At 39.9% G+C, this 15,773-nt stretch overlaps 2 protein-coding genes across 2 annotated transcripts; both read left to right on the top strand.

Moving 5' to 3' along the window:
• The first annotated feature begins 3,071 nt into the window (after nt 1–3,071).
• Nucleotides 3,072–3,692, top strand: LOC148927086 (uncharacterized). Its single transcript, XM_089055968.1, has one exon. It carries the CDS (start codon nt 3,072–3,074, stop codon nt 3,690–3,692), a length of 621 nt encoding a protein of 206 aa, XP_088912094.1.
• A 2,933-nt stretch (nt 3,693–6,625) lies between these two features.
• LOC125193743 (cycloartenol Synthase-like) lies at nt 6,626–14,547 on the top strand. The gene is made up of 19 exons (XM_048091614.2): nt 6,626–6,782; nt 7,155–7,404; nt 7,827–8,012; nt 8,680–8,769; nt 8,891–9,085; nt 9,194–9,278; nt 9,946–10,112; nt 10,305–10,493; nt 10,821–10,934; nt 11,216–11,338; nt 11,423–11,545; nt 11,658–11,756; nt 12,346–12,402; nt 12,885–12,931; nt 13,201–13,344; nt 13,521–13,698; nt 13,808–13,888; nt 14,025–14,108; nt 14,203–14,547. The coding sequence occupies exons 2-19, from the start codon at nt 7,207–7,209 to the stop codon at nt 14,311–14,313; spliced, it is 2,271 nt and encodes a 756-aa protein (XP_047947571.1). The 5' UTR covers nt 6,626–6,782; nt 7,155–7,206; the 3' UTR covers nt 14,314–14,547.
• Nucleotides 14,548–15,773: the final 1,226 nt, after the last annotated feature.

Here is a 15,773-nt window from a genome sequence, read left to right as displayed (position 1 = left end):
ATTGTGTTATGCAGACGATGGGGATGATTTTGACGAGGACTTTGGAAAAGTCACCGAGGAAGTACCGGTGGAATCAGATATTTCTCATGTCCATGCTTTGAATGGTAGTCACGGATCTAGGCCTCTCAAAGTTTTGGGTCTAATTCAGGGGAGAGAAGTGAGCATTCTCATTGATATGGGGAGCGATCGAGATTTCCTTCACCCATGTGTCGCCGAGACTCTGCATTTGCCGTTATCCCCTATTCGGCCATTTAAAGTGATCGTAGGCAACGACGAGACTCTTCTATGTACACATATTTCCAGACAAACAAAGTTAGAGGTTCAAGGGACGGTCTTTGTGGTGGATCTACATATTTTGCCAGTACATGGTCCGGATGTTGTTCTGGGAATGGATTGGCTAGAGTCCTTGGGGAAAGTAACCGCGGATTTCGCGGGCAAGACCTTGGAGTTTAAACAGGGAGATACACAAATTGTTATTAAAGGAATATTGCCCCCCGCCGCGTCGCATTAGCCTCCAGTCGCTCGGTTCCTTAGCACCTTCGAGGGCTGCCATGGACGTTTATGAATTGCTTCTACTGGAGCCGGAATCCGCCTCGCCGGCGACGCCTGCGATAGACGAATTTCCCGCCGGCCTGCCGCCGGGCGTGCTGTCGGTCTTGGAATGGTTTCGGGTGGTATTTCGATTGCCGGAAGGGCTACCTCCCAAGCGGCCCTTCGATCACCGTATACATCTCTTCCCCAATACGAAACCGGTGAATGTACGACCGTATCGCTACCCATATTTTCAAAAGAACGAGATTGAGCGTCAAATAAAAGACATGTTGGAGCAGGGGGTCATTCAGCGGAGCTGTAGTCCATTCTCGTCGCCCGTTTTACTCATTCGGAAGAAGGACGGCTCCTTTCGTTTTTGCATTGATTATCGCGCTCTAAATAACGCAACCGTACCGGATCACTTCCCGATCCCAACGACAGACGAACTGTTCGATGAATTGGGCAAAGCAAGGGTCTTCACCAAATTGGACCTGAGATCGGGGTATCGTCAGATACGAATGCATGACGAAGACGTTTTTAAAACTGCGTTTCGCACCCACGATGGCCACTTCGAGTTTTTGGTCATGCCGTTCGGCCTGACGAATGCCCCGTCGACTTTTCAGGCCGCGATGAACGCTATATTTCAGCCCATGCTTCGGAAGTTTGTCATAGTGTTCTTTGATGATATACTGGTTTATAGCCCGTCGGCTGAGTCTCACGGGCAGCATCTCGCAGCGGTGTTGGCAATCCTGCAGGAGAACAACTTTTTCGTTAAAATGTCAAAGTGTTCTTTCTGCAGCTCTACGGTGGATTATCTGGGCCACTTGATTAGTGATGGGTTACTTAAGGCGGACCCCAGTAAGATAGTTGCTATGACGGCATGGCCTCTTCCCAAGACAGTAAAGCAGCTCAGGGGGTTTTTGGGTTTAACGGGTTATTACCGTCGATTCATTGCCGGTTATGCGGGTATCGCAGCCCCACTTACCGAGTTGCTTGAGAAAGATTCTTTCGAATGGTCAACTGAGGCTGATTTGAGCTTCCGGGATTTGAAGACAGCTATGACTTCCGCCCCAGTCCTGCGATTGCCCGATTTCGACAAACCTTTTTGCATAGAGACCGACGCATCGGATTCGGGTATAGGCGCGGTCCTTTTGCAAGACAGCCATCCGGTCTCCTATTTTAGTAAGAAGTTAGGGCCCCGCAGGCGGGTGGCCTCGACTTACCACAAAGAGTTATACGCGATAGTGGAGGCGGTGCAGAAATGGCGACAATACTTATTGGGTCGGGAATTCATAATCAGGAGTGCAGACGCCGGATCAGCAGCTATATGTCCGTAAACTGATTTGGTACAAGTTTAGAATAGAGTATAAGAAGGGCACGTCTAACCGAGCTGCGGATGCTCTTTCACGTCGCGAGGGCTCTACGGACGCGGAGGACAGCTGCGGCGGCAATACTGCGGGTGTGACGGAGGGCGATGCCAAGCGCACGGGCGCCCTATTGATGGCAGCCTCGCAACCTGTTCCACATTTGATCGACTTATTGCGGAGGGAGACGGCCTCGTCACCGGAAATGCGCGAAATAGTCAAGGAGATTAAGGAAGGCCGTGCGCCGGGCCACCTTTCTTGGGCGAATGGGTTGGTATATTACCATCGCCGCATTTTCGTGGGCTCTCGGTCATCGGCCAGAACGCCGATTCTGACAGAATACCACAGCTCTCAGTCTGCCAGGCACCCGGGCTTTGAAAGAACGCTAAGGCGGGTGACAGCGGAGTTTTATTGGCTGCAAATGAAGAAGGAGATACGACGTTTTGTGGAGGCTTGCATTATATGCCAAACTACAAAATATTCTACTCAGAAACCGGCAGGGCTCTTGCAACCGTTACCAATTCCCTCACAGGTGTGGGAGGAGCTCTCTATGGATTTTGTCACCGGTCTCCCGCAATCGCGAGGATACACAGTAATCATGGTGGTGGTGGACCGATTATCGAAGTATGCCCATTTTGCTCCACTACCTACCCAATTTGATGCGCTGCGTTCGCGCACTTGTTCGTCAATACGGTGGTCCGTCATCACGGATTTCCTAAAACCTTGGTCTCGGATCGTGACTCGGTGTTCTTGAATCAAATTTGGGAAGAGATTATGCGCCTTAGCGGGACGAAGTTAAATTTCTCTACCGCTTATCACCCACAGTCCGACGGCCAAACGGAAGTAAGGAATAGGGGACTTGAGCAATACCTACGAGCGTTTGTTGCGGATCGGCCTTCGCAGTGGGCTAATTTCCTCCCGTGGGCAGAATTAGCTCTTAATTGTTTTTACCATGCGCGTCTGGGGATGTCCCCGTTTAAAGCTCTATATGGCAGAGACCCGCCCAGCTTGGTCTTTGCCCCCCCTTCGGCCGCGACACCTCCTTCGGTGGCGGAGCTGATCACACAACGAAGCGAGTTACTGGTGGAGCTGCGTCACAATTTGGAACGTGCCCAGCAAAGGATGCGAGATTCGGCAAATAAGCATCGTCGTTTGGTGGAATTTAGGGTAGGTGATATGGTGTTACTCAAACTCCATCCTTACCGCCAACATTCAGTCGCGCGTCCGCTGTCAGCAAAGTTGGCGCGTCGCTATTACGGACCGTTCAAGGTATTGGAACGCATCGGGCAGGTGGCATATAGGTTGCAACTACCGGAAGGGAGCAGGATCCATAATGTCTTTCACGTCAACCTCCTTCGGCCGTTTGTTCAGGGAGATGCGGCGGGCGTACCGGGCGAGCTGCCTTCGGAGTTTTTTGGAGACAGGCCTGTCGTTTACCCGGTACGGGTTTTGGAGAAGCGTTTGCTGTGGCAGGAAGATCGACCTCAAGAGCATGTCTTGGTACGTTGGTCGGATGGTACGGATTCGCCTACTTGGGAGCCGTTGGATATTATCAAAAAGAATTTTCCAAACGTACTCCTTGAGGACAAGGATGTGGCTATGGAGAGGGGGGTTGATATGATCCCGTTCACGCCGGAGGAACAACGGCAGCCGGAGGCTGCCGAAGTGCAGGAAAGGCAAGGGAAGACGATTGAGGCGAGGAATGCAGATGTGGTGCAAGAGACATCTATCGCAAAGACTAAGCCGAAGAGAGTTGCGAAGCCTCCGAACAAGTTCGGCGACTTCGTGTCCAATTAGCAATAGGATTATTTTCTTTTCTTTATTTTATTTATTTTTGGTGCTACGTTATTTTTTATTATTTAAATTCAGTAGGAGTCGAGCATAGTTATAAACTCCGTTTCGGGTTTTCTTTGTTGATTCTTTCCCGGGATGAATAGGATTAGGTCGAATCAACCCTAGGGTCCTTAGTCTATAAATAGGGCTTTTGTTCATTAACACAATTATGAATGAAATTTTGTTTGCCCACAAATCTTGTGAATCATTATCTATCAACTCTAGTTTTTACGCTGCCCGACGGAGGACGCACAGCTCGAAAACTATCGCTTCCGCCGACCCACGCTGGGCGCCGGAATACTTTTCGTTCGTCGCAGACGCGCTGCCGAACGCCGTTAAGGAGAAGGTCCTTAACAGATCACAATTAGGGTCGAACCACGATGGGAGAGGTCCAGTCCGACCCATGCGCATTGGCGGGAGGAGGGGCGGCTCCGGGTCATGTCTTGGCACCGCAGTAAAGGTCTCGGGCCACACTTTGGCGAGGGGTTAGGTGCAACTAAACCATGCGTTACAGTGTATTGGACCACCCCAGAAGGTGGATGTCGGGTGCAACTAAACCACGCGCTACAACGTATTGGACCACCCCAGAAGGTGGGGATGGGGGTGGGTGAGGAGATCGATTTTTGTTTTTAATTCATATTATATCTATAAATACACGCACAATTAATTTTTTTGCATGATCCAAATAGGACATTGTTTGCTTTTGATAGGACATTGTTTGCTCAAAAGCAGGAAATAAGAAGGATGTGGTGTGGGATTTGAATGTACTTCAAACATGTTGGATGATAGTCAAAGATCCAATACGTATGTGGTATCGATCATCCATCACTCAAACAACATGATTTATCAGTCAAATGAAGATATCAGTTTTAGCTCTCGAGCCGTAAGCTAACCCTTAAGTCAAGATGCAACGCCTTAATTTCGAGAAATTGCATGTCAAAAATAATTTTATGCGCAAAGAATAAACTCATGAGCTGTTAAATTCTCTCAATTCTGTCCCACATCGACTTGGTGATGATCCAATCTAATCTATATAAGTGTGGATAACCCTCCCCCTTATGAGGCCTTTTAAGGGGTGAGTGGCCCTACCCACGTGATGGAAGACCGAAGTCCTTTCCGGCCCACACGTGAGGGGGCGTGTTAAATTCTCTAAATTATGTCCCACATCGACTTAGTGATGATCCAATCTAATCTATATAAGTGTGGATAACCCTCCCCCTTATGAGGCATTTTAAGGGGTGAGTGGCCCATTTCTAATATGGTATCAGAGCGGGCCCAAGTCGATGATGGTTTTCTCTTTATCTCTTATCTACCTCACGAGTGGAAGACCGATATCCTTTCCGGCCCACATCGATGATGGTTCTCTTATCTCTAGCATTGCCTACCCACGTGATGGAAGACCGATGTCCTTTCCGGCCCACACGTGAGGGGGCGTGTTAAATTCTCTCAATTCTGTCCCACATCGACTTGGTGATGATCCAATCTAATCTATATAAGTGTGGATAACCCTCCCCCTTATGAAGCCTTTTAAGGGGTGAGTGACCCATTTCTAATATGAGCGCTTTAATGAGATCTCATTGAAGTAGTCTATCATGCACCAACGAATTTCGGAATTGAAATTTAAACTATATAGCGGTATTTCGGAAGGTAATTTTTGGTATTTATGAACTATGCAATTTTCGATAATTAAAAAAACAAAGATGAAAAAGAAATGAGTTGTGTTAAGATTTGGGTTTGTGATTATAAGTTCTGGCATGATTTGAGATCTGATAATTGGTGAATAATAGTTTCCAATTCTTTTATACTCCTAAAATTGATTTTTAAGAATGATCGATAAGCATTGTGCGAGAATCCTCACGACAATTCGGGTCATATTTAATTACGTAAAACACGTGTGACTAAACCATATATTAAATCAATTTTAAATAAGAAAGTGCCTCGTCCACAAAAATCATTCACACTAAATCAAAAGTAGGAACAATTGAAAAATGACAGCTGCATAATAGGCTGTTAAGTAGTGATGTTTATATCCAAAATTACCAATTTTGTCCTCACAAATTTGTCTTCTTCTTAATAAACAAGCAGACCGGCTATAATTCTAGTTACAGCCAAATCAGCATGTGGCTATCCACACTATCTGGTTTCCAATTTTATTTGGCTTTTGTAGGAATATCAATTGAAATCAATTACTACAAATTTTAAAAATTGAAATTTAAACAATGTAGATAGTCACAAAAGTTAAAAGGTAGGGACACTTTAGTAATCGTCATTAATAATTGATGACGAACACAAACGAAGATGAACCCCAACCTTCAAAAGTGTCAAACTCCAAAAATCGAATTTAATACAAAAAATTAACATTCATAGCTCGAAAGAGTGTATATCAACCCCTAGTCTCATCTGAATTCGACATTCATATAAATAGAACAGAAAAAATAGGGCTATTATCAAGTAAAAAATTCCATTTGTCAGTGAAATAATCAATTATTAACTCAGTATAAATTTTTAGGAAAAATACTAAATGAAGGAAGTACCTAGAAAGTGTGTCACATTTTATAGATTAGTGGTACTCGATAAATTAGGATTAATATTATAACAAGTGAGAGAGATTATTTAGTGAAATGCGTGTAACAAAGAAAAATGAGATATTATATCACGGACAAAGAGTAATTAGTCAAAAAAAATGCTTCAAATTCCGAGGTAATCAATAAGTCGATTGGCCATAATTGAAAATAGCGTGGGCTCGAGCAGATTGGTCCGATTGACATCTCTAATTTTATCGTTCGTACTCTACAAAAACCGGACCGGAAAATATAGTTCGGTTTTACGGTTTTACCCATTTTAGGCCCTAAATTCGACTGCAGTGATCATTCAGTCAAATACTACTCGTACAACTGATCTGAGCAAAAGGCTTATTTCCCACTCATTTTAAAACACTGCTGAATTTGTTTATATATTACTGGAAGAATAATTCATCGTCTTCCCCTCTCTCTCTCTCTAGATCAGATTAGAAGGTGTTTGCTCTACACCATCGCTTCATTCATCGGTTGTAACGTAAGTTGGTTAATCTCAAACAACATTGCCGCTGTTGTGCCATTTCTGTGATCTGCTGCAGTAAATTGCGCTCAAGTGAATTTTGATGTTTTGATTTCGATTATTATCGGTGATGTGTTTTTACGTACACGGTGGTTGCAATTAATGTATGATTAGATTAGATCAGCTAGGTTTGTACGTTGAAATTGCGATATCTGTTAAATCAATCGCTGGCCACCTACCTACCTACATAAATTGAATCTTCCAATTCACTATAATAGAGTTGGCTGTGTTTTGTGTTAGTGTTTTTGCTGTTCGAGAATTGATCTGTAAATCGCGGTTGTTTTAGAACTCCAGCGGTCCAGCCTGATTTAATTTGTTTTTCTTCTCTAGAGGGCTAGATGATATAGAGAAGGGGATATAGAGTGAAGAAGAGAGAGTTATAATGTGGAAGCTGAAGTTTGCGGATGGATCAAGCCCGTGGCTGCGCTCTTTGAATGGACACGTAGGCCGGCAAACCTGGGAGTTTGATCCTAGCCTTGGGTCCCCGGAGGAGTTGGCTGAGATTGAGAAGCTCCGAGAGCAATTCCGCAGTAATCGCTTTGAAAAGCGTCATTCTGCAGATCTTCTCATGAGACTTCAGGTTCAGTGAGAGATATAATTAGCTTCATTCATTTAATTTTATACTGCTTTGTGCCACTTTGATAACCTGATAGCCCTAGCTTTTTTCCCCCAACATGCCTGAAATTTGGACAAATGAGTCTAGTTACTTTATGTCACGTATTGATTGTGAGGTTTTTGGTTTTTTTAACTTTATAGTGTCAAAGATTGTTAACCTGGTAGAAGCAGAGAATTGTTTCCCTATGTTATTTTTTCAACAATTAATGATTCTTAATGTGGTTGGAGACTGGAATATCACTGTTATCAGCAGTAAGATTTCACTGCTGGTATGTAAATCTGTGTTACGAATGATGGTTGACTTATGAATGTAAATTTATTCTTGACTTCTTCAAGATACTGACTATGGGACTAACTTTTTTACTTTTAATTTATTTTAAATGCCAGTTTTCGAAGGAGAATCCTGTTACCAATAATTTGCCCCAAGTCAAAGTGAAGGATGTGGAAGATATTACTGAAGAAAAAGTAGATAATACATTGAGGAGGGCCATCAGTTTCCATTCAACTCTGCAGGCTCATGATGGTCATTGGCCTGGAGACTATGGAGGTCCAATGTTTTTATTGCCTGGCCTGGTAAACATAGAGTTTTGTCCTTTATGCTTTCTTGTGCTTAATTTGGAGCAAATTTTTTGAGATGAACACTGGAATTGGGGATAGCTTATACCCCCTCCGATCCTTGTTAATAAAGTCATTTTTCTATTTTGGGAAGTTCCAAGTTAATTGAGTCATTTCTATTTTTGGCAAAAAGTTACCATTTCTATTACTTTATTCTCTCTTCATCTCTCTTACTTTGTTCACCATCCACTTAACACACTATTCTTAATCTCTGTGCCGAAAAGAAACGCCTAAATTAACAAGGAACGGAGGGAGTATCTGTCTTGTTTTTGTTCTGCAAGTTGATCGTCCAGTTTGATGACTTACTCATAGTTAACTAACTGGAAGAAACTTTATAATTACGTAGTCATTATATGCTTCTCTCATTGATGTATGTGGACCTTAATTGGATCTAAATTAATAAGAAGGGGTTTCCATGTGCTCATATCAATGAGCTCCATGAGTTGGATTCTTATTAATCAGTTCAAATCTTTATAGTGCATGTGATGCTATGCATTACATGCTAAATATTTTTTACTTGAAAAATTGAATTTGTGATTTTAATATCAACTTTCATCTTGAAAGAAAGTAATTTCGACGCTTTGCTGTCCTCATGTTTTGATAACCCCCCCCCCCTTTGGAGCAGGTAATTACATTGTCAATCACCGGGGCGTTAAATGCAATATTGTCAAAAGAGCATAAACGTGAGATTTGTCGCTATCTCTACAATCACCAGGTGAAGACTATATTAAGCACACACTTTTCCATGATTTGCTTCTAGGGTGTCAAATCTATTTATTGGCCCTTCACGGAAAACTATATGTGTTATGCTAATATGCAGTTATGCATTGTAACAGAACAGAGATGGTGGATGGGGTCTGCACATTGAGGGTCCAAGCACTATGTTTGGTTCTGTTTTGACCTATGTCACTTTGAGGTTGCTTGGTGAAGGAGCAAATGAAGGAGATGGATCAATGGCGAAAGGCCGAGATTGGATTTTGAATCATGGTGGGGCCACTGCAATAACATCATGGGGAAAGATGTGGCTCTCGGTTCAGACTCATCCCTTACATTGTTGTTCATGTAATTTGCGTATAGTGGCATCATAGCTAGTGTATGCTAACTCTTGATTGTTTGTTCTTGTTACCTTTGCGGATTAGGTACTTGGGGTCTTTGAATGGTCTGGAAACAATCCTTTGCCTCCTGAGATATGGATTCTTCCCTACATCCTTCCATTCCATCCAGGTAAAACATACTATCATGAAACCATTGCCCTTCTTTTCTTTACATTTTCTAATAGTTTATGTTATTGTCAGTACAACTTATTTATTTATTTTTTTGTGTAAGAGTAACAAAAATATACTTCAATGGTCAAGAATACATGCTTTCTGCGTCGTGTCTTTATCTCCATCACAGTGATTCTCAAATGGGTCAAAAGCATTATATCGAACTTTTACTCAATTGTGTTAGGATAATAACTACTGACCTTTGTTTTGGAAGCTAATTTTATCCCACATTTGCAACATACACCAAGAAGCCACCATAAGCTATCAAACCCTGGATATCATTGTGCTTGTTCATACATTTTAGAATATCTAGGTAAACTACACGTAGAAGTATGACAAATTTTACAGCAATCTTCTGAAGTAGAGATGCTTATGAAGTTTACATGCCCACCAGTTGGAGTAGATAGATGTCACCTATTATAATGCAAGACTTTCTTCATTATGCATTATTGGTAGACTTGTGATATTGGGGCTGATAGTGCTAGTCTGCGAATGTTACGAGCAGTTTCTAGTAAATATTTTACCTCTCCATAAAGTTTTTAGTTAGAGAGAAAGTCCTTAGTTATGATGTGTTCAACAAATTATTTTTGTACAAGTTACACAATATTCTTCCATTTGTTTTGCAGGAAGGATGTGGTGCCATTGTCGAATGGTTTATCTCCCTATGTCCTATCTGTATGGGAAAAGATTTGTTGGCCCGATCACACCTACAGTTCTTTCTCTGAGGAAGGAGCTTTTTACTGTTCCATACCATGAAATAGACTGGGATAGAGCTCGCAATGAATGTGCAAAGGTCAGCAAAGTCCATGCATTTATTCCTTCAAATTGGTGTGGTAGTTTGTAACCACAATCAGTAGTAAAGTTTTGGAAATACGTATAGGTGGCATTGGCAAAGTAACATCTGATCTCCATTCTCACAGAGTTTATTTCTTTCTTCAGTTCTTGTAATTTGTAAGCATAACCTCATTGCCTGTCACTGCTGCAGGAAGATCTATACTACCCACACCCTCTTGTACAGGATGTACTTTGGGCGACTCTTCACAAAGCTGTGGAACCTGTTTTATTGCGTTGGCCAGGGAAAAAGTTGAGAGAAAAGTCATTGCGGAGTGTTATGGAACACATACATTATGAGGATGAAAACACACGCTATATATGCATAGGCCCTGTAAATAAGGTTGAAAATTGTTTATCATAGTTCTGTTAGAAGCTAAAGTAGTGAATTTTTTTAAGTAAGGTTGAAAATCGTTTGTATGAAGTACTATATGCTTATCTGATTGGGGTAGTTAAATTTTATTATTTTCTGAAGGGTGTTCTGCTTGTATAACATGTCAGACTGACATTTTGTGTACCTTCATTCCCCAGAATGGAGTCATCTATAAAAAATATTGGCATGGTTGTTTTTGTTTCATTGTTTTACCTAATAACCATTCTGTAGAATACAGCAACTGCTAAAATATCTTGTCACCTTTTCTCATATGTCTTCTTTCAAATGAAATTTCAGGTGCTGAATATGCTTTGCTGCTGGGTGGAAGATCCAAATTCAGAAGCTTTCAAGTTACATCTTCCAAGAATCCATGATTATCTATGGCTTGCTGAAGATGGCATGAAAATGCAGGTTGAGTTTCTCGGATGTACATGTATTATTTTGGTTTGCTTTTCTGCTAGAATATCTTTTGCAAACTAGAACATTTGATAGGCACAGGACCACATGACTTGCACAATTGACAAACCCAGTCTGTTGTTCAAATATTCTAAAGTTGACTGATTCGTGATATGGAATATGCTCCTGTTTCATTGAGTCTCTAAGTCAATCGTACATTATTTTTTTAATGATTGTTACAGTGAGATTATCTTCTATTGAGCATTTGCAGGAATAATATCATACTTAAATTTCAGGGGTACAATGGGAGTCAGTTATGGGATACTGCCTTTACTGTCCAGGCAATTATTTCAACAAAGCTGGTTGAAGAATTTGGCCCAACTTTAAGAAAAGCACATAGCTATATAAAGCACTCCCAGGTAAACAGTGAACTCTCTTTTATCCCATTTGTTTATGTTTCATCATCCATGGAAATAATCTCAGTCTTGATCCTACCTTTAAAGGTGTTAGAAGATTGCGAAGGTAATCTAGATTCATGGTATAGACACATTTCAAAAGGTGCCTGGCCATTTTCAACTGCAGATCATGGTTGGCCTATTTCAGATTGCACTGCTGAGGGACTAAAAGTGAGATATTCAATATGAAGAGCTTTTTAATTCATCTAATTTCTTCTTGTTTGGATTTCCCCAATATTAGTACAACTTCCTTGTAATATGTGCCTGTTTAATGTTTATCCAGGCAGCTCTGTTACTGTCCAAGCTACCTGCAGAAACTGTCGGTGAACAAGTAGATGCACACAGGTTGTTTGATGCTGTGAATGTTATTTTTTCACTGCAGGTACTTTTCTGTTATTGACCGCCATTTAATAACTTAAATGGCATTGCATAAGTAGTAGAATATCTTTGTTGAATGGACAAAGAGAAGTTATTTAACTATATTATGTTGAATTATGCTGATGAGATTCATTTAAAGAAACCGGATGAGAAAAAGTGATATTGAGCTTGAATACAAATATGAAGTAAATTTTTGACATTGTTCCAGTGCTGCTGATCAAAATGAAGCTTCTTGTCTGCAAATACATGCTCACACGTGACGTCATAATAAAAGATATCTAACTTTGTCATAAACTTATAAAAATGATACCTTTTCTATTTCTTTTACTCATAAAGAGATACCAACCAGGACAATAGGAATTTTCAGTTACTGGACTTCCTTTGAGTTAGAGAACATCAAACCTGACCAAGTTTGCGAAAGTCAATTTCATAATCACCTGTAATGTTAGGAAGTTGGCACACTTCTCTCAGGGTGCCTTCTTCTAGGTCACTTCAGTTTAAACATCTTATTCATCCTTTCCTGATTGCTTTTAAAGTTGTAATCTATGAACACTTCATGATGATGAGGCAAATGTTCCTGACATATTTTGCAGAACGCGGATGGAGGATTTGCAACATATGAATTGACAAGATCCTATAGTTGGTTGGAGGTAAGTTATTCCATGTGTAAAAGTTACCTAGTATTTCTAGCTATTATTTCTTGCACCATATTTTCTATACTTCTCCAACAAATGTGAATGTGGTTTTGTTATAGTACTAAAATTAGCTGGAACTGAACCTGATGTAACTGAATCTAAGGTTTTAATGAGTGTTGCTAAAAGGTGATTTAGTCAATGGTAATCGAGCCTTTGGATTGTTCTGGCTTGCATGCTGAATAACTCTCACCCATGCTGTTTCTCTAGTTATGCACTTATGAAAGTAGAACTCAAAGGTTAAGCTATTTTAAGCAAGGCACAAAGATTGCTATCCTACTATCTTATGCATGATATAACCATCCATTTCTGACATTACATGCCATATTTTGGTTATTATGGTCTAACAGCTATTTGTTGTTCTAATCTGTTGTGCTTTATAAGTTCTTTCAAACTCGATGAATAATCATTGATATGACTCTGTATGTTTTCTTTCACAGCTAATCAATCCCGCTGAGACTTTTGGTGACATTGTCATTGATTACCCGTAAGATACCTCTGCCTCTGCAATATCTGTAGAAAACTTCTTTGAATGTTACTTTTCTCTGCAGTCCAAGTCATTAAAAGACCACAAAAAAGGTCAATTGGTTCAGCAATCATGAACATATTATTACTTTGCAATATATAATTCTTTTGCATGATAGATTTCGGTTTCATTACCTCCCATCATCTGCTACTATGAATTATCTCAAACAAGTTGATATGACACTACTTATCAGAAACCTTTTAATAAATTTGAATCCATTGACCTTGTAGCTATGTTGAATGCACTTCGGCTGCTATTCAAGCATTAACAGCATTTAAGGAATTATACCCCGAACATCGAACTGAAGAAGTGGAACGTTGTATTGAGAAAAGTGCTAAATTCATTGAGAAGATTCAGGAGGCAGATGGGTCCTGGTTAGTTTCCCTTTTTTTGTGGTTTTCTCTCTTCCTCCAACTACTGGACTGATATATTTGCTCTGAGCTCGATTCTTTAATCAGCTTTTTTTATTCCTGAGTATGCATTTACATTACTTTCTACTTGATGTAGTATTAAGTATTAACTATCAACTATGACCGCGAATGTTTTGCAGGTATGGTTCTTGGGCAGTATGCTACACTTATGGAACATGGTTTGGCATAAAGGGCCTGATAGCAGCTGGTAGAAACTTCAGCAATAGCTCTACCATACGCAAAGCTTGTGAATTTCTGTTGTCTAAACAGCTTCCTTGTGGTGGTTGGGGAGAAAGTTATCTTTCATGTCAAAACAAGGTTGAGAATTTATAAGTTCATCGCTTTTTTGTCCTCTCATACGGTGTGTCGAATTTGTTAGTATATCAAAATTTCTAATGGTAAAATGTCATGATCACTATCTTTTCAGGTGTATTCAAATCTAGAAGGCAACAAGTCTCATGTGGTGAATACTGGTTGGGCTCTGATGTCTCTCATTGATGCTGGACTGGTAACATTGTTTGGATTACCTATATGATTTGTTTTGTCCTGTTGTTTCGATTTCTTTTCCGAAAGGCATAAGTTAGTTTATACATGCAACCAGCACCCTATGAGAACTAAAGCGTCAACTTATGTGTGTCGTGCAGGCTGAGAGGGACCCCTTGCCATTGCACCGTGCAGCAAAAGTCCTCATAAACTCGCAATGTGAAAATGGAGATTTCCCACAGCAGGTAAGTTTGTTTAGCAGCTGTAATGAAATCCGGCACATATTCTGTCTAAGCCGAGAAACACAAGAATTGTTAATCATATGCCTTTAACTTTCAGGAGATCATGGGTGTTTTCAACCGGAACTGTATGATCACGTATGCTGCATACAGGAACATATTCCCCATCTGGGCTTTAGGAGAGTATCGATCTCGTGTTCTGCTCAAATAATGAATTTGCCGCAATCGAATCCCGACAGGTTTTCCAGCTTTAATTTGCTTTGTACCACATCTGACTTGGATCAATAATCCTGTGCCATCATCTTTGGTCTTAGTTGATTTTGTTTCTAAGGTTTCGGTTGAAGTAGCCGGGTTAAATTGGTTTATGCTTTTCGTAGTCAAGCTTCATCTATGTTTAAGTGTCCCAAGCTGATGATTCGATTCATGGTTTCATGTTTTGTGTTGATGTTGTTGTTGCCGCTGTCTCGTATCGTAGGGAAGAAAATGAGACTTAAGTGATACCCTTTGGATTCTGGAAAGGAAATATGAAAATTTTAGGGCAGCATGTAAGTCCAAATATATTTAAGAAATGTGCAAAATTTAAGAAATGTAAAGGAAAGTTCTTTAAAAAAGTTTAATAAATGTGTCATATTATTATGATATCAGTTGCACATATGGTTGGCTGATGTGTGACATGATATCAAACAATTGCTATCCAATATGCAAAAGTGAAATCCTTTCTATTTTAGATCAATGAAGCAATGTTGAGAAACTTGCTCTGCTAAAAAACAAACATGGAAATCGCTAATGCGTGTTTGTATTCACAAACTACATTTCGAAAATCGTGCATATTCGTCAGTTGGTTTTTATTAAATTTATTTATGGAGTATGTTTAGATCACACTATTAAGAGGGCCTTATTAATCGTGAAAAGGACCTAATTAGTTTGATAATTATGTCAGCTTAAATATTCGTAAATGAACATTAAGAGGAGATAACTATATTTAATTTATACTCCTAATATTTTTTTAGAATTATAATTTAAGTATTCATTCTTTTAGACTTTTAGCTAATATGACACACTTCTTTTTAATTATATTCCAAATAATGTTTATTTCTGTTTTTTTAATCAATAAATTAAACTAAACTAAACTATTTTTATTAAATTGTAATAATGCTGAATTAAATTCAACTCCTAATATCTAAAAATATTATAATCAGTTCAGTTTCAAAATCAATACTCCAATTTGCTTCATCATGTTTGATCTTTAATTCTGCTAATTTAATAATTAATGCTCACTATGTTCCATAGTAGTGGAGGTATTTCTTTTCGGCCGAGAGATTAAGAAAAATTGTATTGAGTGAGTTAAGTAAAGAAATAATAAAGTAGTAAATGAAAAAGGTAGAGAGATGAAGAGGGAATAAAGTACGTGAGAGTAAAGTAAATCAGAAGAAATGTGTTGGCTTTTACTAAAAGGAGAAATATTTCTATTACTATGGAACGTACCAAAATGATAAAAAGACTGTCCGGAGGGAGTATTTGTTATCCCTCTTCATTCTATTATAAAGTAGTACTACTAATTTTTTTGAAATTGATTAAATTTCTATTATTAATTTTCTTCATGTAATCACAGGATTTGAGATGTTAATGATTTTTAGAGAAATCCAGAAGTATTGTTGTTACGCTTCTTTT

This window comes from Salvia hispanica, chromosome 4 (genome assembly GCF_029641045.1).
Source record: "Salvia hispanica isolate PSC_SH4W2 chromosome 4, Shi_PSC_v1, whole genome shotgun sequence".
Taxonomy (NCBI): Eukaryota; Viridiplantae; Streptophyta; class Magnoliopsida; order Lamiales; family Lamiaceae; genus Salvia; species Salvia hispanica.
Note: the sequence above shows the minus strand (reverse complement) of the source record. Positions and strands in the feature narration are given on the sequence as shown.